General features: G+C 51.0%; 13 protein-coding genes and 1 non-coding gene across 14 annotated transcripts in view; 3 read left to right on the top strand and 11 right to left on the bottom strand.

Moving 5' to 3' along the window:
• Window positions 1-391: 391 nt before the first annotated feature.
• Window positions 392-464, bottom strand: PHYSODRAFT_t1547. The gene has a single exon. It is a non-coding gene; the product is annotated as a tRNA-Arg (tRNA).
• A 2,546-nt stretch (window positions 465-3,010) lies between these two features.
• On the bottom strand, window positions 3,011-3,352 carry PHYSODRAFT_435314 (hypothetical protein; the record flags this gene model as incomplete). The annotated part of the gene is made up of 1 exon (XM_009539691.1): window positions 3,011-3,352. A coding segment is annotated over one exon (342 nt), but the record flags the coding sequence as incomplete, so codon positions are not given.
• A 92-nt stretch (window positions 3,353-3,444) lies between these two features.
• Window positions 3,445-3,708, bottom strand: PHYSODRAFT_531530 (hypothetical protein; the record flags this gene model as incomplete). Its single annotated transcript, XM_009539690.1, has 1 exon — window positions 3,445-3,708. The coding sequence occupies one exon, from the start codon at window positions 3,706-3,708 to the stop codon at window positions 3,445-3,447; it is 264 nt and encodes an 87-aa protein (XP_009537985.1).
• Window positions 3,709-3,851: 143 nt separating this feature from the next.
• PHYSODRAFT_410310 (hypothetical protein) lies at window positions 3,852-4,127 on the bottom strand (the record flags this gene model as incomplete). The annotated part of the gene is made up of 1 exon (XM_009539689.1): window positions 3,852-4,127. A coding segment is annotated over one exon (276 nt), but the record flags the coding sequence as incomplete, so codon positions are not given.
• Window positions 4,126-4,539, bottom strand: PHYSODRAFT_307157 (hypothetical protein; the record flags this gene model as incomplete). The annotated part of the gene is made up of 1 exon (XM_009539688.1): window positions 4,126-4,539. One exon carries the CDS (start codon window positions 4,537-4,539, stop codon window positions 4,126-4,128), a length of 414 nt encoding a protein of 137 aa, XP_009537983.1.
• Window positions 4,540-7,033: 2,494 nt separating this feature from the next.
• Window positions 7,034-7,420, top strand: PHYSODRAFT_319699 (hypothetical protein; the record flags this gene model as incomplete). Its single annotated transcript, XM_009539687.1, has 1 exon — window positions 7,034-7,420. One exon carries the CDS (start codon window positions 7,034-7,036, stop codon window positions 7,418-7,420), a length of 387 nt encoding a protein of 128 aa, XP_009537982.1.
• Window positions 7,421-8,077: 657 nt separating this feature from the next.
• On the bottom strand, window positions 8,078-9,173 carry PHYSODRAFT_307155 (hypothetical protein; the record flags this gene model as incomplete). The annotated part of the gene is made up of 3 exons (XM_009539686.1): window positions 8,078-8,296; window positions 8,351-8,639; window positions 9,142-9,173. 3 exons carry the CDS (start codon window positions 9,171-9,173, stop codon window positions 8,078-8,080), a joined length of 540 nt encoding a protein of 179 aa, XP_009537981.1.
• A 185-nt stretch (window positions 9,174-9,358) lies between these two features.
• On the top strand, window positions 9,359-9,748 carry PHYSODRAFT_531583 (hypothetical protein; the record flags this gene model as incomplete). The annotated part of the gene is made up of 1 exon (XM_009539685.1): window positions 9,359-9,748. The coding sequence occupies one exon, from the start codon at window positions 9,359-9,361 to the stop codon at window positions 9,746-9,748; it is 390 nt and encodes a 129-aa protein (XP_009537980.1).
• Window positions 9,749-12,287: 2,539 nt separating this feature from the next.
• Window positions 12,288-12,854, top strand: PHYSODRAFT_532290 (hypothetical protein; the record flags this gene model as incomplete). Its single annotated transcript, XM_009539684.1, has 3 exons — window positions 12,288-12,470; window positions 12,567-12,662; window positions 12,705-12,854. Coding segments are annotated over 3 exons (429 nt in total), but the record flags the coding sequence as incomplete, so codon positions are not given.
• A 5,311-nt stretch (window positions 12,855-18,165) lies between these two features.
• PHYSODRAFT_531199 (hypothetical protein) lies at window positions 18,166-19,155 on the bottom strand (the record flags this gene model as incomplete). Its single annotated transcript, XM_009539683.1, has 1 exon — window positions 18,166-19,155. The coding sequence occupies one exon, from the start codon at window positions 19,153-19,155 to the stop codon at window positions 18,166-18,168; it is 990 nt and encodes a 329-aa protein (XP_009537978.1).
• Window positions 19,156-20,106: 951 nt separating this feature from the next.
• Window positions 20,107-20,691, bottom strand: PHYSODRAFT_532084 (hypothetical protein; the record flags this gene model as incomplete). The annotated part of the gene is made up of 1 exon (XM_009539682.1): window positions 20,107-20,691. One exon carries the CDS (start codon window positions 20,689-20,691, stop codon window positions 20,107-20,109), a length of 585 nt encoding a protein of 194 aa, XP_009537977.1.
• Window positions 20,692-21,648: 957 nt separating this feature from the next.
• PHYSODRAFT_532377 (hypothetical protein) lies at window positions 21,649-23,267 on the bottom strand (the record flags this gene model as incomplete). Its single annotated transcript, XM_009539681.1, has 2 exons — window positions 21,649-22,688; window positions 22,760-23,267. The coding sequence occupies 2 exons, from the start codon at window positions 23,265-23,267 to the stop codon at window positions 21,649-21,651; spliced, it is 1,548 nt and encodes a 515-aa protein (XP_009537976.1).
• A 269-nt stretch (window positions 23,268-23,536) lies between these two features.
• PHYSODRAFT_307152 (hypothetical protein) lies at window positions 23,537-25,085 on the bottom strand (the record flags this gene model as incomplete). Its single annotated transcript, XM_009539680.1, has 2 exons — window positions 23,537-24,579; window positions 24,638-25,085. 2 exons carry the CDS (start codon window positions 25,083-25,085, stop codon window positions 23,537-23,539), a joined length of 1,491 nt encoding a protein of 496 aa, XP_009537975.1.
• The window catches only part of PHYSODRAFT_356124 (homebox domain-containing protein), a 3,358-nt gene continuing 2,775 nt past the window's right edge, over window positions 25,040-25,622 (bottom strand). Inside the window, exon 2 of the mRNA XM_009539679.1 lies at window positions 25,040-25,622. This exon is cut by the window's right edge and continues 2,141 nt beyond it. The gene's annotated coding sequence lies outside the window, so the exon portion shown is untranslated.

The raw sequence follows: 25,622 nt of genomic DNA, 5'->3' as shown, positions 1-25,622 counted from the left end.
GGAATTTTTAGGGTGCGGGAATATTTTTGCACCAGACTGTATCGAAGCGGAAGGTAGCACCTGAACTGGACTGCATTTCTCGAAAATATATAATACGCCCACTCACCCACCCAATCACACACCTCTGGTATACAGTACTAACGAGTTTCCTAATAAGATTCAACATGAATGGCTTATCACGGTAAGCTGTCACGTACAGCGCGTATTCCTTTGCAAAGGCACTTTTTCTTGAATCAATCAATTCCAGATAAACCTTACGTAACGCCTGTAACCTGAATCCGTGGGTAAACGGCTACCCGTTTGCTTCCCAATCAGGCCTTATTCCCAAAAGCAAACCCTTTGGGAGAAAACTTGAGCTCGTGCGTGAAGCGAGGCAACGTGAAAAAAGGTGTACGCGACGCGGGACTCGAACCCGCAACCCCCAGATTCGAAGTCTGATACGCTATCCATTGCGCCAGCCGCGCTACGAAATTTGAGGGAAAGAAATTATAGTATAGATTCTTATTAAAGTACTTGCTAGCTGTACCCAGACAGCAGATATAAATAATTGCGTGGGCAGGTTTAACCGTTGCATATCAGTGACCAGCACACAAATAAATCTACGATAATATTGGGGTTGGTCGATTAATATAGCACAGGCGCAAGTGTGCTTTTCCCCCCTTCAACGTTCGATTTTCTTTTTTTGTAGAAGTAGTTTGCCAGATCAGATGGTAAGGTATATTAGATTACTTAGCAAAGCTTGAATCCTAATAACCCTGTAGCCCGGATAACTCCCCTACAGCATGTTAAATTCGACCTCAATTCGAATAAACTGGTTTTGCGCGCGCGTGTACACACACACACACACACACACACACACACAAGTGATAAGCAGTGGGAGCTTGCGTTGGCAGTTCTGGGCAGCAAGGTACAAGGAAAGATCTCGGCGATCCATTAACTGCTGAAGATAGAGATCTAACGGACACGGAAGGGAAAGCGTTATCTGTACACACATGGTGTGTGTGCCACCAGCCGTCGGGTTTGCTCTCGCTGCGTCGGATGAAGCTGTCGATCTGCTATGCGCAATGAAGTGCTCGCACCTCCTAAGGTGGCTCTTGAAGTTCTCGATTCGTCCTTTAATTCGCTTACGTCCCGTTCGGGAGCTTAGACGCATTGTAGACGCGGTGACAGTGCTTGCAGTAGTGCCATGTCCGACTGCTGCCGCAGTTGATCTTCACATCGACGAACTGCGACGTTCATGGCTCGCGGGATGCCCCATATCCGCAGCTATTATCGGGGACAGAATTGAAGGGCCCGAAAATTCCTAACCTTACATATTTTCCTTAATAACTCGTGATCTAATGGGCTGTTTAAAGCAAACAAGGCCTCAAAATGTCCCTTGATATACAACGAGATGGATACCGCCCGCCTTAAGCTACTGCGATGCAGGGAAAAAGCACGAGGACGCACGCAAAGGTCGAAAAAAAATCTTCAAAAGGGCGAAGATTGTGAGCACATCATTTAAAATCGATATACATCTCGAATGAAGAATGATACGAGTAATCTAATCATAGTTATAGAAAGCGGAAACTTTAGCCTTTATCATCCAGCTCGAAAGCCCACGCGTGGGCACGGCTAATATCCCGCATGGGATTTGCTGTATTAGATGTTATCATAGAAAAATGTAGTATAACATCTGCACGTACACTTCCTAAACAGAGTGAGTGTGCACTGCATGACAGTCTCGGTTCGTCTTCAGCCCACACACAGGGATAATATCCTGGTGCAGGGACTGAAGCGACCGGAGCAATGGATGTTTGTATTTCCGGAGTCCGGAAGGCATCAGCTCAAGTTCCGACAAGATCACCGAGGTCGGCCGACAAGACTACACCGTAAACCTGTCGGTCTTCGAGCAGCAACGGTCGAGCATCAGACTCACCCAAGGCTGCTGGAGGTTCATTGTGGTATCGGCGACGCGACGAGTACATTCGGCCCACGCCAACTCGTCCGTCTGCACCATCGCCGCCAAGGACCAAGCGAAGCGGACGAGCAACGTCGTCGCGCTCCGAGCTCATATGGTCGGCATTTTTTCTAAGTGGCGCTATTCCTGTCTCCGTCGTCGAACCAAGAACGTCCGCACGGCCTTGCGGTGACTATGTAGGAAGTGACCATCCTTCCATCTCATGTTACTAAAAGTAGCTGCCGGGTTCGCCAGCGTAGCGCTGGTCTCGGCATGCGACTCGAGTGTCTAGCCTCGATCACATGCGACGCCAGCGCACCACCTCCCTGGCCCCAGTAGACAAGCACGCAGAAGACCGAAACGCCGGTTCCTGGACGCTTTACTGCCGGTTTAATCGACTACAAGTCATCAATGTGTCGCTGGTCGACATAGGACTCGAGTGTCTAGCCTCGATCACATGCGACGCCAGCGCACCACCTCCCGATCCCAGTCGACAAGCTCGCACCCGATCCAAATTCCGGTTGCTGGACGCTTACGGACGGGTTTATCAACTACGAGTGGACAAGCACAGCGAGTCATCCATCAACGCTCCACCTGATCAATTTTCAACTACTAGTGGTCAAGCACGCAGTGGAATTCTACTGGACGCTTCACTAACAGTTATGTGTATATGCTATGCTGATACCTCCTTATCAGGTGCACACGAACGCAGCGCGCCAGACAGCAGTTATGTTGGGCGCCTCAATCGCAAGGGATATGACACCAACCTCGGTGATATTACGGGTCAAGCACGCAGCCTCACCACCATGAAAATTTTTCAACTCTTCATGGGGCCTTTCCAACGAGTGCATGCCGCTACCATTCATGGTCCTTGTACAGGCTCGCGGAACTTGCGGTACATCAGCTACGGGCCAATCTCTCAAAATGGGGTAGCCATTCGGCACCTTGCTCCTCAAGCAAGGCACCTCATGCCTTTGCAATGAACCTCAACTTTCCCATGCCTGTAGGATGTATGGAAACCGAAAAACTGCTTCTTGAGAGGGTCCGAGCAGCCCGTGTAGTAGAATGACGCTTCTTCCCACAAACGCCACACTTTCGCTGAGCGCGCAACGCCATCCCACTGAGGCACGGATACTGCTCCAGCGTGCTAAACGCTCGCAGTGTGTGTGTCGGAGCTGCATCTTCCTTATTATGATGCCCAGTACCCACTCGAGTCGAGCGCTGCATTGTAAAGTCATTAAAAATCAATTGATACGAGAGCTGAGAGATGAAAGAGTTGAAATCAGCGATAGAAGAATCGAGGCAGTCTGCTGCTGTTGCCTCGTATTGATAGGCGCTGTAGGCGTCTACAACAACCATCCCAAAAAGCGTTGCAAATAATCGATGGTGCCACTTTGTAGTGTGCCAAGTCCTCTCCATTTCGAGACACCCTTGCCTGAGGTGGTCGTGCACAGCAATAATAGAGAACTTCGAACAAAAAAAACAGTTCAATCATTTAGGGGCGCTCAATACGACGCTCGTACTGCAAAATCTTGGCCACCGTCAACAATGAGTTGAAGGCGTCGGCGGACGCTATCAGTGCCAGGAAGTGTTGTACCACGATTGGGAATTATGCACTTGGGTTTGCGGTCTGCCCAACAGAGTGCGTACATTGGTGTGCCGTTCGGAGTCGTACTCTGCAATATTTTGAACGAGCCACGAATTGGGGAAGTAGAAAACCACTCATGCATGTAAGTTTTCGAATATTCCCGCGAGGCAGTCTTCACCATACCCATCAAGTAGAGACCACATATTTCTTCTAGCCGAACCAACATTTTAACAAAGGCAAATGCACTGTCCGCAACAACGGTTCAACAAACCGCCCGCGGGAATTTGGAACAGAACACACAATATGACGAGAAATACAAAAGTGCTCGCCAAAATTTGCAGCAGTTCCAACAAAGCCCTCTGTGACTTCCTTTTCCCAGTAAGTTCTCAGCGAACCGTGTCTTGGCTCCACAGCCATTGCCAATCGGACTCCTAAAAACCTGAAAAAATCTCCTTCTGCAATAGCACGCTGTCTGCAAGCAATTAATTTTGCATTGGTGTGTTGAAGTGTGCTCTGAATAGTCGACGAAGGGTACATCAAAAGGAAGTACTTGATAAACTTTTTTTCGCCGAGCTGCACCATTCCTGGCCAGTGAAAGCTAGTCGTTAGCTTGCTCCACAAGAACACTTGAGCAGAACTCCCACGAGCGGTTGTGTGCTAGAACTTTACCATCATCAGATATTCTAGACACAACTGCTACACTACCTGTATTCCCATCGGCCAATTCCTCTTCTCCGGCTTCTTCGTCGTCGCTGGCTTCGGACTCAGAAGACTCAGAAGATACATCGACCCCATCAGCTCCGGCTGTGCTCAAGAGCAGCTCCGTCATCGACTCGGGGGGGGGGGATGCTTGGGGCAGCGACCGTTGACTTCTGGTTGCAGGTACAGCACCAATAGAGCGAGCCGAAACTCTGTCCACCTTGCCGTTATCCCATTGGACATCGTACCAAGGCTGCCGCTTGCTGGTATCGATCGCTAAGATGACTCCCTGGAGATCTGTAGTAGCTTTCATCTTGCCTTGCACCCGAGTTCCGACAGCGTGTTTTGTCGTCACCAAAGTTTTGTTTTTGACTGAAAAATAGGCGCCTAACTCCTTGTGATCTCTACTTTTTTTAATAGTCTAAGATGCCTGGCGTCGAAAACTGACCCCGTTACAGCTATTTAACCCCTCTAACCCCGTATTCTGTATCCTACAGAATAAGCATTATCACAGGACATAATATCCAGCAAACTTGTCCTCTCTTTTGAACTTCGCATATGGATGTTTGTATAGCCGGTATTGTGCACATCTTCCTGTTAGATTAGCGATGGGAAGATAAACGGGGTTTATTCCGCGGTAATAGACGGACGAGTATAAACCACCAACAGGTTTGAAAATTCGGGTGGAAGCCTAAAACCGCCGCGTGTCAGCCACTCGTACTTTCCTTCATTCCGAAACTGCGCTGTTCAAGACGTCGCAATGCAAGCTTTGTTGGGGCCCGTCAAGCGCGCCCAAGTGGCCAAGGACCATGGCCGAAGACGATCATGATGAGCGCCATTGTGATCTACAGGTAAGCGAGAGCGTGTACTTTGCTCTGTAACATCGTACTAGTGGTATATTGATTCTACGTTGCGATGTTGATTGCCAGACCTGGTGATCCGACCCAGACGACGCTATGAGCTCTCGCGTGTGGCCCGATTGGCAGATCGATTGCGGAGTCAGCGCACAACCTCATCGGTTCCTACGAAGCCGGCTACAGCCGGGTCTACCGCTATATTGTAGCTGATGCAGTGGCTACTCAAGAGGCTACAGAAGAAGCGCTCGTCATGGTGTGGCTACGCCGGAGACTACAGAAGAAGCGGTAGATGCTATGACGGACGCTACAGAAGAAGCTCTCCGCGTGATGAGGCTACACCGGAGATTACAGAAGAAGGGACAGAGGCTACGACGGAGGCTACCGATGAAAGCGGCAGGAATGGAGCGGCAGTGCCGGAGGCTACAGAGCAAAGCGGAGGCTGCCAAAATGGCGAAGATGACCCACGGCTGGCGCGAACATTGAAGAGCGTGCACATGTAAAGGAGAAGTAGACGTTGGCATGAATATCATATATTGTCCTGTTTCGTACAAGCGGAACCGTGTGTAGTGCGTGTCATTACGGGCTATTGAGCATGCAAGCTCCCTGGTGTAGTTAGAGAGACAATCGTAACAAGCTTGTTAGGTGGGCTAAAGAAATCTAATGATGCGCTAATGTCAAGCACAAGGAAAAATTCGCCCAGTTCCTCCTCACTACGTCAGTTAGGAACAGGGCGATTTCTTCCTCCGCGTTTATCCCAACGTGCCGAAGATGGGTGGCTGGAGCCGAAGTATGCTGCCTTAGCAACCTTGCAAGGTATTACCATGTAGCAGGTTTTGAGCGTGCTCTACGCTCGCCACGACCAATAGAAGCTCGTCATTTCGGCATATGGTGGATACATTGAGCATGTTTTGTTCACTGTCGTAGCTGTTCTGTGGACAATGTACCCAGCGCTTGACCGCAAGCTGCGAAAGGGCTTCCAACAGCAAATCTTTGACAGGTTTTGAAGTATACTTTAATCAAGTCTAATGCTTATTCTGTAGGATACAGAATAAGGTCTGGGGCTAGAAGGACTAAAAGTGGGTCCACGCGTGGGCTCGATGGGGGATGAAGATTAAGCTTTCTAGTTATGCTATCCAAGCTGGATTCGTACCATTAAATCAAATGTAGCGGTGAGATGAATCGAGTCTGAAGGACCGAATTGTCCATGCTGCAACACCATGAATCGGGTCGACTATAATAATTCAGTTTATGGTCGGCGTATGGTTTGGTCTCTTGACCAATCATATACATGCAAAATGACCTACCCTACGATATGAAAGCTGATGTCTTTAGGCCGATTCAAACCTTACTGTTTGAGAGTGTGTATCGTGAAAACGGCTGCGAATTGGATACTTTCAACCCCATTTTCGAAATCTAACGCGTGTGTTTTACCCTGTATCTAACTGTCGCCTATAAAAAGTTAACAACATCTGGGGGGGGGGGGAGCTCTGAAATTATGAAGCCGGCGGTCGCACCACCTTCTTCTGCATCTTTCAGGCTGCATGCACCGACCAGATTGACCAAATAACAACACTTCGCGGGTTATTGCAAGTTACTAGATGCGTTCACTCGAGTTTCAGGCCGGCAACAATCCACACACAACCACACACGCATAGCAACTCCTGCACCTAGTACACACCATGTTGATTGACGTTAGCCCTCTACCAAGTCGCAAGAAGCTAGGAGGACCGGTTCACCGATATGCGTTAGCGTGTGAGGACGACGAATCTACAGCTCCCTTGGAGTGTAAAAAAAAACTACACAAGGACGTGTCAACTTCCTGTCTGACGTGTGGCAGAACATTGCACGAGCACACTTGTTGGACTGTTTATTTTGGTTGTATGGCAAACAGCTTACCTAAGTCTCTTCCAAACTGAATCGCGGCACGACGGTGTAGCCATCGCTCCGCAGATGGAGCGGGTGATGATCGACATGCAGCGTGAAGGTTGGAACATCGGAGCTGTCGTAACAGACAATGCGGGGCAATGCGGTCGAGTAAGAAGAATATTAAATCTCCGATGGCCTCATATTACTCTCGTTATTTGCTTCGCTCATGACGTAAATAGCATGGTGAAGGCGGCGGTCAAGTCAAAGTACGCAACAGTTACGAAGAATGCGTCCGATACTGTGAACGCTATCAACGCTTCTTCCTCCAAGTGGTTGGTTGAAGCTCAGCAGCACATGCGTGACGCCTACGGCTACGAGCTATACCTGCAGCAACTCTACGAGACGCGTTGGAACAGTATGCACGCCTGCTTTGCACTTAGCTGTGGGTTCGTAGTGCAATGGAGATGCTAGAACTGAAATTTCGCAAGGATAGCAAGTTACCAAGCAAAGTACGAGTGTTTGGACAAGTATCGTTTTGGGACACGTTAGCCGACGCTGAACAAGTAATTCGGCCACTCGTATTTGCATCGCTGAAGCAACGCGACGAGAACACCATGGCCGACGTCGTCGTGTGTTACCTCGACGCTTTTGCGGGGTTTCCGAAGCGCCCACGTGACGTGCGGGCAACAATCTCGTGCGTGAAATAGAGAAACGATAGCGCCGGTTCGAGCAGCCACCGATGCTTTTGGCTCTCTTCTTGCATCCCGCTCACAAGGAAGCAGGACCTACAAACGAGATTTACCGTCTGTGTTGAATCGGGATTGGGCTTGCAAAGTGCCATACTACTCAACAAAGCAACAGATAATTTGTATCAGCAGAATGAGTGTCCTGAAAACAGTTGAGTAGTACCTGGCTGCGCTGAAGACATCTCCGACGTCTCTGGTAGCCCCGCTAGAGTAGCGTTTTGACCGCGCAGCCCAGCAAACACTTTTTCCTGAGGGAATTATCGGTCGTTGAAATCGGGAAATGGGCGTTGATCCTGCTCGGGTATAGGCTCCTTGGACTGGGTTCTTATCTCACCTTTTCGTTAAAGCGTCGTTCCGCTTCGGCAGCAGCAGCAGCGTCATCTTAGGTTGCATTACCGTGGCCAGAATTATCGTCAGGTGTCACTGGGGGATCATCGTCGCATTCCAGTTCGCACAGTACCTCGCTCCAGTACTCCAACGCCCGATCAGGATTAGGGACACTTTCACTGTCCGAATCATTGTCCGTCGTCTTGTGGTGAGAAAATCGATCGTCGCGATCTTGAAGCCGCGTGCGCTCGGTAGGGTCTGTTAAGCGCTTCCGCTGCGCGGATCGATGGACATTTGTACAGGCATCTTCTCTCACCCGCTTTCAAACCAGCGCCAGCTTTCTCAACTTCTCAGGCTGCACTCGGTTTCTTTTAGTAGTATGAATGAGCGCCAATTCCCTAAGGTAGCGCTCGCATGTTGCCGTGTTGATCGCCATTGAAAGAACTGCAAGTTCCAGTGCCGGCAGCTTGCCTCCTCCCATGTTCGTCCTCATGCAAATCCAATAGCGGTGAACCGACGTAAAATCACCAAACGGACGTACTGTATTGTCTTCATCGTTGATCCAGCAATGCAGGTCTTCATAGAGTCCAGTCGTATCCTCGCCCAGTTTGAAACGTCTAAAGTAAAAGTAGTACACACCAATGCGGCAAAGTGAGCCGACACTAGTCAACGCTATTTTGTTGAGAAGCATCTTGGTATCAGTCGCTTCACAAAGCAACGTGGCGGGCTTGGACTTGGACTTGGACGCCTTCAATTCACCGCAAAAATTATGAGAAACAAAGTCGCGCATTGTACGAAGAATATCTGAATTTACTACTTAAGTACAGTATTTGTTGTATGTAAATCTGTGTTGCCCATTACAATGCATCTGCTAAATTGACTTGGAGCACACCAATTGTATATATTTATGAATCTTTCGCCCGTCGACCATCAACTTCTGCGCACGCATATTTTTTCTTCTTCCTTTACTGTTCACTTCAGCAACTTAGTGTTGTACGTACTTGTGTGCGAGGGGATAATAGCAATGCGGTCCTACTGCGAGCCGTGCTTGGCGCTTGGAAAGCGCGCATCGTACTTCATTACCTTTCGAGTTATCGGATTGAGATGGATTGAACATACTTCCTTCTGCCGAAAATAAAGACGTTGGCCATCTTAAAATTGCGTAGACTTCTCCAAATTTACTGCGGAAAAGACGAGGAGAGATGCCGGTATCTCCTCTATTTGTGGCTACCAGGCATGTATCCTCTACCGTGAGTAGTGCCTTACCGAACACAACGCCTTCGTCGCCTCATTTCAGCAAATTCCGCCACAAGCACAACAAGCACGTCCAGCGATGATGAAGACGTCCAACTCCACGGACGAAGAACGCCAATCCATCTTAGACGAGATTCTAATTCGTTGTAGCAATCTCGTTTTGTCCTCGGGAAGTTACACTGACCTGGCTAAGCGTTGGGGCTGCTACCCCTCGACAATTAGCCGGATATGGCATGCTTATTGTGCAGCTCGGGTCGCTGGGTCCCCCATCAACGCTGGGGGCCCACTTCTGTGGCCGTTCATGGGGGACCCATCACACGCTGGGTCTCCCATGAACGGCCAAAGAAGTAGGAAAGCCAAGAATAGCGGGAGTCGCGGAGAAGCGACCCAAAAGCTGCGTCGGTGCCTCTGCAAGATCGCCAGGTGGTTCTGCGTGCTGCCGCAGTCGCCGGCATCTCCCGGTACATGGTGAAGGATCTGCTCAAGGAGGGAATCGTCTCGGGACGTTCTTCACGAATCAAGCCTTGTCTGACAGACGAGAACAAGCTTCGACGCGTCGCGCTTGCGCTTTCGTTTATCGACGAGTCGAAGATGATATTTTGAGCCCATGTACAACATCGCCCACGTTGACGAGAAGTGGTTCGATGCTGACAAGGACCATCGCTTGTTTATCACCTTCGAAGACGAACAACTTCCAGTTAGAAGACGCCAAAGCAAGCGCTTCATCCCGAAGACGATGTTCTTGGCCGCCGTAGCGCGGCCCAGGTAATTATTCTGTGATTATTTTATAACCTGTCGGAGCCGATATTACTAACTTCAACTTGACCAATAGGTTGATCCGCATCGAAATGCTGCATGGGACGGTAAACTGGGTATATCGAGGAGTACGTTGCGAAGCGAACAAGTCGCAACAGGACGAAGGGCACCGTCCTAACGCGCAACCTCAAGACGGTGGACCGCGAGGTGTACAAGCTTTACCGGCTTGAGCATGTGATTTCAGCAATAAAAGAGAAGTGGCCAAGGAAGGGCAAGAAGAACGTCATATACATCCAACAAGACAACGCAAAGCCGCACGTGCCTCCGACTGATCCCAATATCCTCGCAGCAGGATTGCAAGATGGATGGAACATTCGTCTCCTCTGTCAACCAGCCAACTCACCCGATACTAACGCACTTGAGTTGGGCCTGTTTGCATCGATGCAGTCGGTCAGTATCGGTCTCCGCTGCGGGGGACAAACGAGATCATCGAGGCTGCCCAGGAAGCGTACGGCTCCATGTCGAAGGAAACGCAGGAAAACGTGTTCCTATCGTTGCAAAACTGCATGCTCAGCATGTTAAAGTCGACGGCGACAACGCATACACGCTGCCACACATGAAGAAGGCCAAACTAAGGAGACAAGGTATGCTCCCAGAAGCACTCGCGTGTGATCGACACCTGTACGACCAAAAAGTAGATCTTCTTCGTAACTCCAACCGGGCCAGCTTCATCTTCTTCCAAGAACCCGACAGTACCTCGTAGAAGCTTACAGTACCTCGTAGAATTTTATCCCCTCCAAACCGATAATGATGACCGAGCTACGACTACCAAAACTTATGGTCTTGTCATACGTCATATTTGCATTTAATCCCGGCAGGAGGAAGTAAGCGATATTCAGTAAGCTTCAGTTACTGGGGCCGGTGTTTTGGCTTTAGTATAACAGTTATTGCCGCTTGCAAATACTTTGCCCTCTAAAATAGACCTCTAAAATAGGCCACACCTGTCTCTTAATATGAGTGGACACGAGATAGGCGAGGGCTGATTTAGCTTTATGCTTTGGTGGGGGCCGCTTTTAGGCCCAGAAACTCGGTTTGGCCCGTCTAGAATGGAATTTCTGCGTTTCCAAGTCGTAGAAAAGCGATTTGGACGAGAAAACAGAGCCCCAAGCTCGGATCTTAGACCGTACTGGCGAGATATATAAATCAGACCTAGGTCTTAATTAAGAGCTGGCTGGATTAAAATCGAGATTATTAACGAGATAATAAGCATGCGTTGGCCAAACTATCTACAAACGGCAATACCGAGATACCGCCTAATTAATCTGTGTTGGGCTGGCCACAGTAATCCATCTTGGGTTACTGCTATCCCAGAATTAATAAATTCGCCTTAATCTGTCTCATAGACACACTCGTAGAGCAAGTAAGGGCTAACGAAGATTCATAAATTATCATCTATACGCAAGCTGCTACAGGGGGGGATCTTGGATTGTCAGAACTGCAATGAACGCAACAGCCAATGTGTAAACAGCTCCTCGTCATTGGAGCACTATCATACCAAGACGGATTGCTTCTGCTCGAATCTTTGCAAGACCTAGTAGCAGTGTTCCTCGAATCATATCGCTCGGTAAGGGCCTGGTCGGGGAATGATCATCTCAGTCTCGCTCGTCTCCGGTAAGCCTACCCCTAAGGTGAACCGAGCCGATGTGGTCGGTTGGCTGGAGACCGTCTTAGTTTTGGTGTGTCAAGCTGCTCGACTCAGCACCATCACACTCGAGAACTCGCAGCCATGGAAGGCACCCTTACTGCTCCACCTGTGGGCGGCGCTGAAGCTGAAGACGCTGCTGAGAGAAGCGTAAGCGGCACGGACACCAACGGGAGCGGCGTCGAGAGGGCACCCCCGCATGGTGGAGGCCGTGGTAGTCGCGGGGCAGGTCGCGGTGGTCGTGGAGGACGAGGAGCTTCGACCAGGCCAGCTGCATCATGGAGCGATGATGATGTGAGCGAGTTCTTTCGCCTCCGTTACGCAGAGTTAGCTGACAACTTCAAGAACACGAAGGACACCAAGCGCATCAAATATGCGTGGGCCGTCTTAGCATCAACACTCTCTGTTAACCAGAGCAAAGTGTTCACTGACCAGCAGTGTCAATCTAAGGTAAATATCTACAATGTGAAAATTTCTATCGGAATGAGCCACTACTAAGTTATTAATCATGATGTGCGGTGAATATTTTTTAAAGATGAAGAACATGAAGTAAAAGCGGGCGTCTGCGCGGGAAGCAGAAGGTCGAACTGGCAACGACGGACCCGTGCGGCGCCCAAATCACTACTCCATCATGAAAGACTACTGGGGTGATGCGACGGGGATGAGCAACCGACCGCATCTTAGCACGGAGGACCCGGACACAATTGCTGCTGCTGGTGACGCTGCGAGCGCCGACGTCGCTGCCTTCGCCACGCCTGCCTCGCCTCCCCCTCCTCAATCTCCAACGCCCCGCACCATGTCTGGCTCCACGGGGCCGTCTAATAAGCGACAGAAGCGCACCCAGGGGAAGTGTGTGGAGGCGGGTTTGAGTGCGGTTGCTAAAGGGTTTAGCGAAGGGCTAGAAGCTTTGGGCCAAGGACTTGCTACAGTCCGAAATGGGAGTGCCGAAGACATTGCAGCTGCTGTGCAGCAACAGACCGAGCTGTTCCGCGAGCAAAGTGAGCGGGCTCATGCCCAAACCGAGCAACTCTTGTCGGAAATGCAAGCTCAGAGCGAGCGACTTCGAGTGCAGAATGAAACGATTCGAGAGCTACTGGATTTGATTCGCCGCGACCATTAAAATCTAGCTACACACGTTTTCTAGACTAGCTCAAAAGCTTCGGTAAAAGCCAAAATGGACTCACGTTTTCTCGAACCAACATCTCTTAGAAAGCTTGCAGTCATCTCAGAGTTGTTTCCAGTTACAACAAAATCTTCCTCTTCATCGAAGTTCACCCGCGCGTCGCCTTCATCTTCGAAAGAAGTGTCATCCTTCAAACCCAACAAAATATTGTGGAGAACCATCGTTGCAGCCACAATATCCACAGCCTTCTCGACGCATTTGGTGTTAATGCAGCAGTTAACAATTCTGAAGCGACCTTTCCAGAGTCCAAAAGCACACTCGACTGTCATCCTAGTTCGGGAATGCAGATAATTGTAACGTAGCTGCTTGCGTGTCAAACCGGCTCCATCATTTTCCATGAACGGCGTCATGACAGCCGGACTAATAGCATATCCTGCATCTCCTAAAAAGTGGGTCCCCGCTGGCAAAAAGTCTTTGAAGTTGGAGCCTAAAGTAGACGCACGCAATGTTTTTTGGTCAGACCACGAGCCCGGCCGAATCTCCACGCTAGTAAAGCGCATTTTGTCGTCAACAACAGCCTGCACATTTAGCGCTGGGAACATCTTCCGACAATAGTATCCCTCAAAGTCCTCGGGCCTGTTAATCTCCACTAGAGAGCCGTCTATCGCGCCCACCACTCCTGGAATTCCACCTTTCGCTTGGAATTTACCTTGAACTCGGGTCCATTTATGAGCATGCCGCTGAAAATGAACGAACTTGCGCAGCGACCGGCGTAAAGCCTTGAGAAATATACCAATCACGTCGATAGCCCAGGACTTCGAAATTGCAAACGCAGCCGTTGTTTCTCTATAGCCACCCTGCGAGCCGAGAAAAATAAGAAAACAAGCAACCTTCTCTTCAAAAGAGTGCTCCTTCATAAATCGATCTAGCTCAAAATCTTTCAGCTCCTGACGCAGAACACCACAAAGCCGTAGAAACGTAGCTTGGCTACACCTGAGATTCTGTCGAAACCACTCATCGTAGACCGCGTCGTAAAGCATAGCCTCAAACTCTAGCGGTGTCAGGGTAAGGATGTTCTGCTTTGGGTTCGAAATTGCCCACACAGCGGTGTGGACCGCCGTCGCGAGAGCCCCCGTGGCCGCAGCAACTGCAGCAACTGCAGCAACGATGCTTTCGCTCTCCACCATCGAAACGCAGTGAAGACGCTCGTCTCCAAAGTGAGACTGGTGATTTAGTCGTCTCAGATTGGTCAGTCTGGAGACGATGAACCTAGCCGATCGAGCTAATAACTGGCCAATCAAAAATAAGAAAAAATGTTGCCACATCGTCTAAGACGATCGAAAGCCGAGACGAGCGTTCCCCGACCAGGCCCTAAGCGTTTGAACATTACTGCGCTGGGTGAGTAACTTACCTCAGGTTCTGGAAGCGTGGCTTGCTTAGGTTGGATGCAGTGCTGGGCCTAGAAGTACTCTACGTACTTCCGAATCGAGCTTTGTTTACCAACTGTGAGTGGCTATGCGTCTAAATACGGCGGGTGGCATATCCTTGCCGATATAGTGATTTGTGCTCGTTATTCGATCGATCGCCGGTGATCTTATGTATGATCTTCAAGGGCATGTTTAACTTGCTACACCGATCTCAATATTTAGTGTTAGTATTCAATAGCGTTAGTGGGAGGTTTGTGTTATTAACACTGTATCCTGTCTACGGCAGCCAGGTTGAAGGGTGCACACGCTCAACAACACACTGCAAGAAGTGAATATCAAGCCGGACGTTTTTTGTCAATAACTAGAGCAGTGCCAAAGAGAATGACGAGATGAGGTCGAGGAGGTAGCTAAGGATGCAAACACTTCTGCGGGCCCTAGACTTGCATAGTTTTTTTTCTTTTCGGGGGCCTTTTGCCCCTTGGGCTGCTATCGCTGTGTGTGTGTGTGTGGGGGGGGGGAGTATGCGGAGCTGCTGCTGTGCGCGGCTCCGGGCATAGCCAGCCGACATAACCGCATTTTTTCATTCTGTTCGTCAATAACAGTTTGGTGTAAGAGATAAGCAAGCGAATATACAAAACAAACCTACATATTATTAAATAACAGACTCACCGTCACTTGGAGCTGCCAGCTTAGCAACAAGCGGCAGCCCGCAGCAACTCCAGGATGCTATAATTTACTGCTAAATATCATAGAGGGTCTTTAGGCCTTCAGTGGGTTAATCGCGCCAACGGTGGAGATGCAACGGGGTAAGAGATACCGTCACTAGCGTACACTGTAGATAAGAGGAAGCTTGCAATAATAAGCTCAAGTCTTGTCTTTAGGGTAAAATTAACTCTGTTTATGTATGGGGCGGAGGCCCCCTTACCCTTGTGAACCACTCAAATCTAAGTCTGCACCTGATTGGATGAAATGGGTCTGTCTCCCCACTTTCAACCAATCAGAACATGACAGCAGGTCACACGCTAGCCGCGTGACTGCACCTACTTTTGCGTATGTACCTATGTAACTTCTACCTACTTATGTAAATGGGCCCTTTACAGGAGGCGCCTCACACAAAGTTTTTATTTTAGCTATCCTAGCCTACGCATAGCTCTTGTTGGGTAAAAAAACATTCATTGTTTCCATTGGCTGAAATTTAAGGCCGAATTGCTAAAATCACTCCTGTTTAGGATTTTATTGATTAAAAATCAGGGATTCTTTGGCTGTTGTTTAGGGTACGGAGGAACTGAGACGAGCAGAAAATTACGATTCCGTACATACAGCATTTATAGGGGGTAGAAAAACACCAACCGTGTCGACGACTGTAAAGAGCAGTTTTTTTATTAATAGACGGCTACCCTGCTCGATAACTTATCGATAAGCTTATTGACAAATACTTCCTCTGGTTGGAAATGATCACCAGAAACAGACATTTTAACCAATAACTCCACCACTACGTGCTGTATAGATTGGACAAAAAGAAAGCTCTTGATCTCCGCTTTCCATAGTCCAATTTCATCTCAAACGGGTTCCTGTAGCCCACGTCATTTTCATTTAACCGCTCCAAGTAGCAAGCCGATATCAAGAGGGCACCCGCCACAACTGCCGTACTTCGTTTAGAGTCGCGAAAACATGACGAAGGCCAACCTGGTGGACATGGAGCGCAGAGGCATCATCGACGAGCTCCTCAAGCTAAGTGACAATGGAGTTCTACCCCGCGGAGCCTTCGCCCGCGTCGGGGCCCATGTGAAGCGTGACCCGACCACCGTGAGCGCTATTTGGAAGCGCTACACGGCTGCGGTGGCGGCTGGTGTTCCTGGTGGCGAGTGGGCTAGCCGGATCAAGCAGAACAGCGGCAGGAAGCGTAAGAATCGAGATGAAGTGCGGACGAAGCTGGCGAGTGTTCCCGTGGAGGATAGGGCAGTTGAGAGGCGCGTTGCGGCTGCTTCAGGGCTCTCCCGGCACCTAGTACGACAAGCTGTGAAGGAAGGCATGGTACGGCGTCGTACGACGTTTATCAAGCCGGCGCTGACCCCCGAGAACAAGCTGGACCGTGTCGAACATGCGCTGTCGTTCATCGACGACAAGACGTTACGCTTCGAGTCGATGCACAACGTGGTTCACGTCGATGAGAAGTGGTTCTACGCAGACCGCAACAGACGTTCCTACCTTGTATTTGATGGTGAAGAGATGCCTCCACGAGCCTGAAAGAGCAAGCGCTTCATACCCAAGACCATGTTCCTGGCAGCACTCGCACGCCCTCGGTAAGTCTCTATATTTTTATAATTTTATACTGTGGATAACCTTTGACACTGTGTATGAAATTTCTGTGTAGGTACGATCCACACCGTAAGCAGAGATGGGATGGCAAGGTGGGGCTCTGGTCTTTCACGGAGAAGTATAAGGCACAGCGTAAGAGCAAGAATAGAGCCAAGGGGGAAATTTGCACACGCAATCTTGATACCGTCGATCGAAATGTCTACAAGGACTATCTGATCACCAAGGTGTTCCCAGCTATCAAGTCGAAGTGGCCAAGGAAGGACCGTCGCCAGTTCATCTTCGTGCAACAAGATAATGCGAAGCCGCACGTGTCGCCAACCGATCCGGACGTTGTCGCAGCGGGCACAGAAGGAGGGTGGAACATCAGGCTGTTATGCCAAGCAGCCAACTCACCCGAGCTCAATTGCCTTGACTTGGGAGTTTTTGCTTCAATGCAGAGCATTCAACACCGTCTACCAAGGAAGGGCATCGATGCGCTTATAACGTCGGTTGAGGACGCATTTCGGGAGCTCAAACCCGACACTGTGGACAACATCTTTCTTACGCTACAGGCGTGCATGCGGCGGCAATCTCTACAAGCTTCCACACTTGGGGAAGGCCAAACTCCGACGTGCGAATGAGCTACCGGTAAGTCTATCGTGTAGTAGAGAGCTGTATGACGCCGCACTTGCGTTACTCCAATCTTCAAACCGTGGTAGTGCACTGTTCTTTAAATGAAAAGTACTTCGAAGTAGATACCTTTCTCCTTCTTTGAACTCAAAGTACACTTTATAAATTAGTATTTGTCGTGTATAAGATTCGGCCGTCACATAAAAACTGCCGACCTATCATAATGACTTCCGGTGATCATTTCCAACCGGAGGAAGTAATATATTCGTCTCTCTCGATCGCAGATTCCACCCTCGATGGATGATGATGATGATGATCACAGTCGTCTATTTAGCTTTAGCTAATAGCGTCCTGAAAAACCATAAGCCACTGAACAATCGGAGGCTTGTTGCGTTTGGAGGCTTCTCGATGGAGCCCAAAGGCGCGATTCTGGTGATAACGTCCATGACTCAGCGCATTGTGGTCGACCTCTGGTCAAACTAAAGGTGGGACTTGGTGCCGTAGGGTACCCGTAGGCGTCAGGGGCTTCGCTGGTGCTTCTGCTGCCTCAAGTGGCGGAGCTACCGTGTCAATCTTTTGGTCAGCCGCCCCACCAACAGTTAGGCATTCATCTATAACTTCGCTAGGAACGACTTCCGAGTCAACGCATGATTAGGGTCGTTCACCCCGCGGATTTTAAGAATGCTAAATCGTAGCTTATCCGAGGAATTATTCTTGACGGCGACTGCAGTCTGCTAGATTTGGTAGCTTTTTTGCGAGTTTTTGGGGAGCCTGGGCTCGAGGGCGGGTGATTTGAGCAAAAACGTTTGGCGTTGCGGGTGCGTATCACAGTAATTTATACTACTGTAAGTATGATACTTAAGTGCCCTTGGTGCTCATAAAATATTGAACGACACCAACTAACCGAGCTACTGTAGTCTAAACGAACCTACTTGTAGCAGCGGCAACTCGGCTCAGCTACCGCTCCGCGGCTTCGGAGTCATGTAGTCCGAGCCATACGCCTTCTTTAAAAAGTGCTTGGGATCCTGCACCGTGTCGAACTGCATCCCGTTGATGCTTACTTGTGAAAAAGGCATCACTTTGCGGTCATGCAGGGCGCCATCTTGATTTCCTTTCAAAAATTGTAGATTCCAATGGCCATTCTTCTTTCGCTCCATCGTATACAGGTCCAAATACGGCACAGTGTACTCTTTCGTGATCGGCAACGTAGGGTCGTACAGGTACCCCGCCAGCGGATGCGTCGGCGCGACGCACACTCGCCAAATAGTCATGTGGAACATGTGATAGCCCTTCTTCAAGAGCGCGTCCTTCAATGCGTCCTTAGCCTGCAACTCGCCGACGTATCCAATATCGGCGTCTTCCGTGAACGGGATCATCGACTTATTGCGCACAGCGCCTAGCAGCGAGCCAAAGGTGAGGAACGGGTTGTTCCCTGTGGCTTGAAGCTCCTCGTAGACCTCAACCATCAGCATGTGCAGCACGCTGGCGTAGCAAATGGACTTGGAGGAGCGAAGGTTGAGCAGGTCCAGGCGGTCCGGAGTCTCGCAGAACGGGGTGTCCTTCCGGCCAGAGATCGGCAGGCAGTAGCTGTACTTCTTCAAGCTGCGGCCCCACTCGCTGCAGAGGCTGGTGTGGTCGTCCTTGAAGACTGGCGCTGGAATGTGGTGCATGCTCTTCAGCTCGGAATAGTATCGGTGGTCCGAATGGTACTCCACATTACTGGCGTTGATGGTATTGGGCACGCAGGCCCCATGGTAGTTGAGAAGCACTGACGCCGGCGAACTCGAGACGAGGTTGGTCTCCAGTATGATGTCGAGGATGACGAGGCCGGTCAGCAGCACCGCAAGAGTGGGAATGATCGTAAGAAACGTGCACAAGTACTTGCGTCGTCGCCCTACGCTCTTGGGGGACCCGACACGACGAGCGTCCTCGAGTTCACACATACCGGTAGCGGAGCGTCGGGTCATGCTGGGGCTTTCGTGGTCGCCTGCAACTACGTGAGTATCCACAACGCGAACAGAAAAAAAAATAGTCAGTTGCGGTCCGGAGAGCGACCCGCCTCATATTTGGCAAACGTACCACACCCAGCTGGCCGCGTTCTGGGTTCGGTGTGGTCTTACGGGGGTGGGTTGATGGTGGAAGCTTGCAACTCGACGAAGGAGAAGAATGTCATCTCTGTAGACGTGCGGGGCATAAGAGCCCGATTAAAATCGTATGGCCGTCGGCGATGCCTGTACGGCACTTTTACCAAACTCTCCCGTTTGTCTATTCCAGGATGGGATCTCAAATATTCCGGTGCAAGTGCACAGCACAGGTACGCGCCAAAAGTTTACGGAGTAGCGTCGTCAATTGTATCGTTTCAAGGTGCGGTTCGGACTAAAGTTTCAGAACACGCTGATGAGGAATGAAAATGACACGCAAAGATCGGACGAGATCTGAACAGCGCGAAGTTTACAGCTACTTGTGTAGAATTCTACTTCCTTTCCAATCGATACATTACATGTACTAAATACTCACTTCCACAGTACAGAACTTTAGAAGCTGGACTAAGTCGACGTTTTGTAACAAGAATTGACAAAAAACGTATGAAATCCGGTTGATCCAAAAATAAGTTCCAGTGGAACAACGTGACCCTTCGGTTGTTCCACTGGACTTGAGTATTGGACCATCTGCCGGGTAATCTATCCGTAATCTATCTGGTTATTATCCATATTTTTTAGATTTTCCTTGGCCATGTCCAAGAGATGTTCCAGCTTCTAAAGTTCTCTAATGCTTCAAGTTACCATCACAGGCTAACCAAAGCAACTCAGATTTCTCATGTAGTAGTATTCGCCTGACACGAGTTACGACTGCGTTGGCCACGCAACGAAATAAACAGCGGCCTCGAACTAGTTTCACACTACGTATCGTCGGCGCATGAACTGGTCCACGAGGATCGGAATGGCGCGGACTCCCGGGCACTGGCGCACTCGCGGGATCCTCGCGCCCCCCCTCTCGTCCGCTACAGTCAACTCGATGATCCGATTGAGGAACCTGGCAAGCAGTTTCTTCCGCGTCTCGACGCCAGCGCAGAGCTTCACGAACGCCTTTGGCTGGTTGTAGCAGTGCAGCATGAACAGTCGGAAGCGGTCGCAATACGGACACGCCCCCACGATCTCACGGCGAGCGTGCTGCCCTACGTGTCGACGAAGCAAGTCAAAGTCGCTAAAGCGGCGCTTCACCACGTAGTCAGGCTTCCGGTTTGGGTCGCTCTCGCTCTTTACGTTCGTCGGGATGCGGTTGACTTGGTGCTTGAGGTACACCTCCACCTTGTAGAACACGACGCCGCCTCGCACCCGAGTGTGGTTGATCTCGGCGTGATCGATCTTGCTCAGTGAAGTGATCGGGTCCCAGTCCGGGCGCGGGGCAGCAACTTGTTTTGCTAGCGGCGTGGGCTTGTGCTGTTGGGAGCTGGTGCTTGGAAGCTTATATTGAAGCATGGCGCTCTGACCGGAACGGGGTGAATTTGAGACTGAACACTGCACTTCGGGTAACGGGTGAAGCTCCTCAGCGGACACGGGAGACATGAGGGCGAGATCAAGCAATCGTCCAACACCGTTGCCCATCTTTGCATTGAGACGAGGCCACTTCAGGGCACGAAGCAGCATGGCGAGCCTCAATAGCTGAACAACACCTACGAATACTTTGCAAGGCACGTGGAATACTTGAGACCATATTCACCAGAGCTTTATTTCGGTTGTCGGCGTTCGCGAGCGTTAGTATGAACGCAGATGAAGATGAAAAAGATGAATGATTTCAGTCTTGTCGCAACGTAAAGCGGCCACTTCAACGTCATCGAACGGCTGTGTGCCGGGCGCTATTTTCGTCGCCGACACTTTTTTGAGCACCCAAGTGCTTGCAGCTCCAGCACTTTGAACGAATGGCCCCGCCTGTGGTCAAGAAGAAGAAGGATAAGGACGTACGCTGATGCTAATAGTGCAATAGTCACGAGTCGGCATTTATCTAACTTGGATTGTTTATCTACTAGAATCGCTATGTGTACATCACGGAGCGCACGAGGGTGGGCTGGTAGTTAGTGTATTCACTATCTCTTCGCCTTAGATATTATCCCAACGTGGCTGAGGTTTTGCTGCCCTACGTAGTATCTCCAACACGACATCCCTCCAGTCGACACCGTGGTCGAGGAAGATAAGTTGCAGAAGAAGCTTGTGCTTGCGAGGGAGGCCGGCGACTGGAAGTTGGAAGCCAAGTGGCTCATGCAGCTGGGCCAGCTCATGAAGTGGCGAGGTCGGGAGGAGCAGGGCGACGCGTACCAGATCCAAGCCTCCTCCATCTTACGGACACACACCTTCGCCGAAGAAGAGGAAGAGCAAGGCGACTGACCCCTACGGGCCACGTAAAGTGTTAATACCATCGTTCATTCATATACCGTACTATTAACTCCCACGTCGTGCAAACTCTCGCAGCTCTTGCATAGCTCTGGCGAAGTATTTTGTGTCTTCATGGTACGCTCGACGAGCGTTGGCGCCCATTGCTGCTCGCTGCTCCGTCGTCGTTGACTTCACCATTTCAACGACCGCTTCGCAAACGTCAGGTCCTTTGAACGATGCTACAAGCCCCTCGACGTCCCTCAAGCCGTGCTTTCCCCTGTAGGCTCCACCCAAGATCATCTTGGTGTGCTTTCGGTGCTTCACGGGGATCAAGACCCCAGTCTCATTCGTGATGAGCTCGTTCATTGGGGACACGTCGGTGGTGACGACAAAGGCCCCGGAAGCGCGCGCCTGGTTGATATAGTGGCCGTACCCTTCGCTGGTACTCGGACACATGAAGAACGCAGCCTCTGCAGTGAGCTTCGTGAACGCTGAGCGTTCTAGCATGCCCAAGTGCGTCTTGAGAGGACTGCGACTGAACTTGATGAGCCGCTTGAAGTTTGGCTTGAATAGACGATCGAACGGCTTGTTGTCCATGTACACGTCGAGAGGTGGTAGCCCAGGCACGAGCACCCAGCACTGCAGTAGCTCCCGTGTGCCTTTACCCGTGCTGGTGCCTGCTGTGTGAATGAACTTGATCTCGGAGAAATTTTTGGGCGCGATAGCGTCGTCTCCGAGCCGTTTGCGAGCGAATTGCGCTTGGTCCGAAGACGTGTGCTTGGTGTAAAATACCGACGCGTTGCGCGGGTTTCCTTCTTGCTCGTACCATTTCGTCACTCGGTCGAAACATTCTTTCGTCTTGCACAGCACAGCGTCGACCTTCCAGTAATGAACAGGAGTCAACTCGAACATTTCGATGTTGGGCATGAGGTAGATCGGCTTGTCCTTGGGCCAGCGCGGCATCGACGGCACGCCCTCCCAGTAGTGGTTAAAGAAGATCATGGGCGTCTTGGGACACAGGTCGAAGTAGTCCACCTCGCGTCCGAGCTCGGCGTCGTACATCTTGACTTGCAGTGCCCACTTTGGCAGCAACCGAGAGTTCAAGTCTGTAAAATAAATACACAATTGTCAGGCCTCAATGCAGCAGCAACATGATCGAGTGGAGCTTGAATCTCACACTTGGCGTACGCGACTGCGTCTTCGCAGTAGCCGTTGCCATGCAGATCCGACGGCAGGAAAATATCCACGTCGGGACACTGCCGCAGCTTCTGCAGCAGATCTGTGTCGTCTTGGTGCATGACCACGTCTGGGCTGCTGGCCGTGCCGTCGGCCAGTTGATGTCCCGGACTGCCAAACTGCCACGTCAGCGAGGCGTTCGCGTTCGCCACGCAGTGTTCGTGTAGTAAACTCAAGTGCAGCGAGTCTTCGTCCGACACTTCACCCGTGTCTCCAGCATCAGCTGCAGGCTCTGGGAATCCGTCGGCATTGCTGTTATTGCGCCGACGCCACGATAAACCGATGTCGATGGCGCGCTGAAGACGCAGACTGGTGGCCAGCCGGTTCCTTGAGACTTCGAGCAGTGACGAGGTCTGCAGCACGATCGCGAAGCCCCACAACACCAGCAGAGCCACGAAGAAGCGCTGCAGCCGGAATTGTCGAGTGCGAGGCTTCTTCGATGTGTCCATGGTCGACGAGTGATGAAGAGAGAACTGATGTGGAGTTGATCATCGAGGCGTCGTGAAAGCCGCAAACCTTTTTTCCGTGCCGCCTACCGAGAAGCGGTTGGGATGGTGACGCAGACATCTGCTTCCTTCTCTTCCAAGTTACCTGGATGATAACCAAAGCTCGGAGAGACCAATAGGGGGTTTCAAAGTAGCGATATTTTGAAGGAATCTTTTGCTTGGTAATGAATGTTTCTACGTTCATCCTCTTTATGCTAGGAATGAAGACGCTGTTATTTTTTCTTCTTAGCAAACTTCCGTAGCTCCTCCATAGCGCTGGCGAAGTACTTTGTGTCTGCGTGGTACTGGCGACGGGCGTTGAAGCCCATTGCGGCTCGTTCTGCTGGCGTGGTCGACTGGACCAACCGCTTCACCGTCGAGCAAACCTCGGAGCTCTCAAAGGAGGCCACCATTCCTTCCACACCCTCCAGACCATGGGGGCCCCTGTACTTGCCGCCAAGCATGACCATCGGGTGCTTCTGGCGATGAACCGGGATCAGCACTCCCGTCTCATTCGCAGTGATCAACTCGTTCAACGGAGGTACATCAGTCGTGACCACAACAGACCCCGACGCGCGCGCCTGGTTGATGATGTGGCCGTAGCCTTCACTATAGCTCGGGTTGACAACGAACGCGGCCTCCGCCGTCAACTTGCTGAAGTTCAGGCGCTTCATCGTGCCCAAGTGGATGTTGATCGGGCTGAGACTGCGCGCCACCTTCACCTTGTACGAGGCCGGGAACAAGCGGTAGAACGGTTTGCGGTCGATGTACACGTCGAGTAGAGGCAAGCCCCCAATGTACGTCCAGCACTCTACGACCTCTCTCGTGCCCTTCGAGGAGCTGGTGCCTGCAGTGTGGAGGAACTTGACCTCGGAGAAATCCTTCGGGGCAACTCCATACTCGCCAAGGCGCTTGCGAGCGAACAGCGCCAGATCCGACGACGTGTGTCTCGTGTAGAAGACCCTGGCGTTGCGTGGGTTGCCCTCCTGCTCGAACCACTTCGTCACTCGGTCGTAGCACTCGTTCGTCTTGCACAGCACCCCGTCAACGCGCCAAAAGTGGAAGGGCGTGATCTCCACGATCTCGATGTTGGGCGTCAAGTACACGGGTTTGTCCTTGGGCCAGCGCGGAGACTGAATGGCTGTAGCCCAGTTGGTGTCGAGGAAGAGTATCGGCGTCTTGGGGCACAAGTCGAAGTAATCCACTTCGCGTTTGAGCTCGGGATCGTAGAGCTTGACGTCGAGGACCCATTCCGGCAGCAGCCGAGACTTCAGGTCTGAAAACCCCACCATTAGTGTCACATCGCATAGTAACTCTAAGCGCTACAGACTTACACTTGACGTAGGCACCGGCGTCCTCGCAGTATCCGTTGGTACGCGCGTTATGCGGCAAAAAGACGTCGACGTCTGGACAATGGCGGAGCTTCTGCAGCAAGTCCGTGTCCTTCTGGTGCATCAGTACGTTCGAGTTATTTGCTGTTCCGCCCAGCACTTGGTTCCCAGGCGAGCCGAACTGCCACGGCAGCGTTGCGTTTGTGTCGCCCATGCAGACTTCATGCAGCAGACTCAGGTGCAGCAGGTCTTCATCGGGCACGGCCTCACCCGGGGGCAGTACGTTGTTAAAGCGACTGAGCCACGTCAGCTGATGCAAACCGCTTGACACCCCAAGCGTCGACGTCTCCACCACGAGCGTGAGGGCACCAACAGCCAGCACAGGCACCAGCAACAGGCACAGCCAGCTCCGCCGACCGCGCGAAGTCTGCTCTGCGCTCGACTTGTCCATGGCGACGAGCACGAGATAAAGTGAAGCCACCCCACGTGGAGATGCCGACTTCAAATCCTCACACAGCTTCTCGTATTCATGGCTGTGCGAACTGCGCCACTGGCTATCGGTACAAGCACATGGTATCCGCTACGGCATAGTGATCCAAACCACATGCGTTCATCTACCCGTTGCTTCGGTGGAGTTAAACGGGGCTCATAACTTAATCGCCTTCGATTCAATAGCCACAGTGAACGCGATCAACGCGCTTATTAACAGTCATCTTCATACATCACCACTTATCTCCCCCCTGTACTCCTTGCAAACTCGCGCAGCTCTTGCATCGCGTCCGCAAAGAACTTGGTGTCTTCGTGATACTGTTTGCGGGCCCTCTCCCCCATAGCTGCTCGCTGTTCGGGCGTAGTCGACTGAAGCATTGCCTTGACCGTTTGGCAGAGGTGGTAGGAGGAAAACGCAGCGATGAGGCCGTTGACGTTCTTGAGTCCGTGCTCGCCGTTGTACTTGCCGCCTAGCAGCATCCTGTCGTCCTTCTGGAGC

The sequence above is a fragment of the Phytophthora sojae genome, assembly GCF_000149755.1.
Source record: "Phytophthora sojae unplaced genomic scaffold PHYSOscaffold_14, whole genome shotgun sequence".
NCBI lineage: Eukaryota > Oomycota > Peronosporomycetes > Peronosporales > Peronosporaceae > Phytophthora > Phytophthora sojae.
Note: the sequence above shows the minus strand (reverse complement) of the source record. Positions and strands in the feature narration are given on the sequence as shown.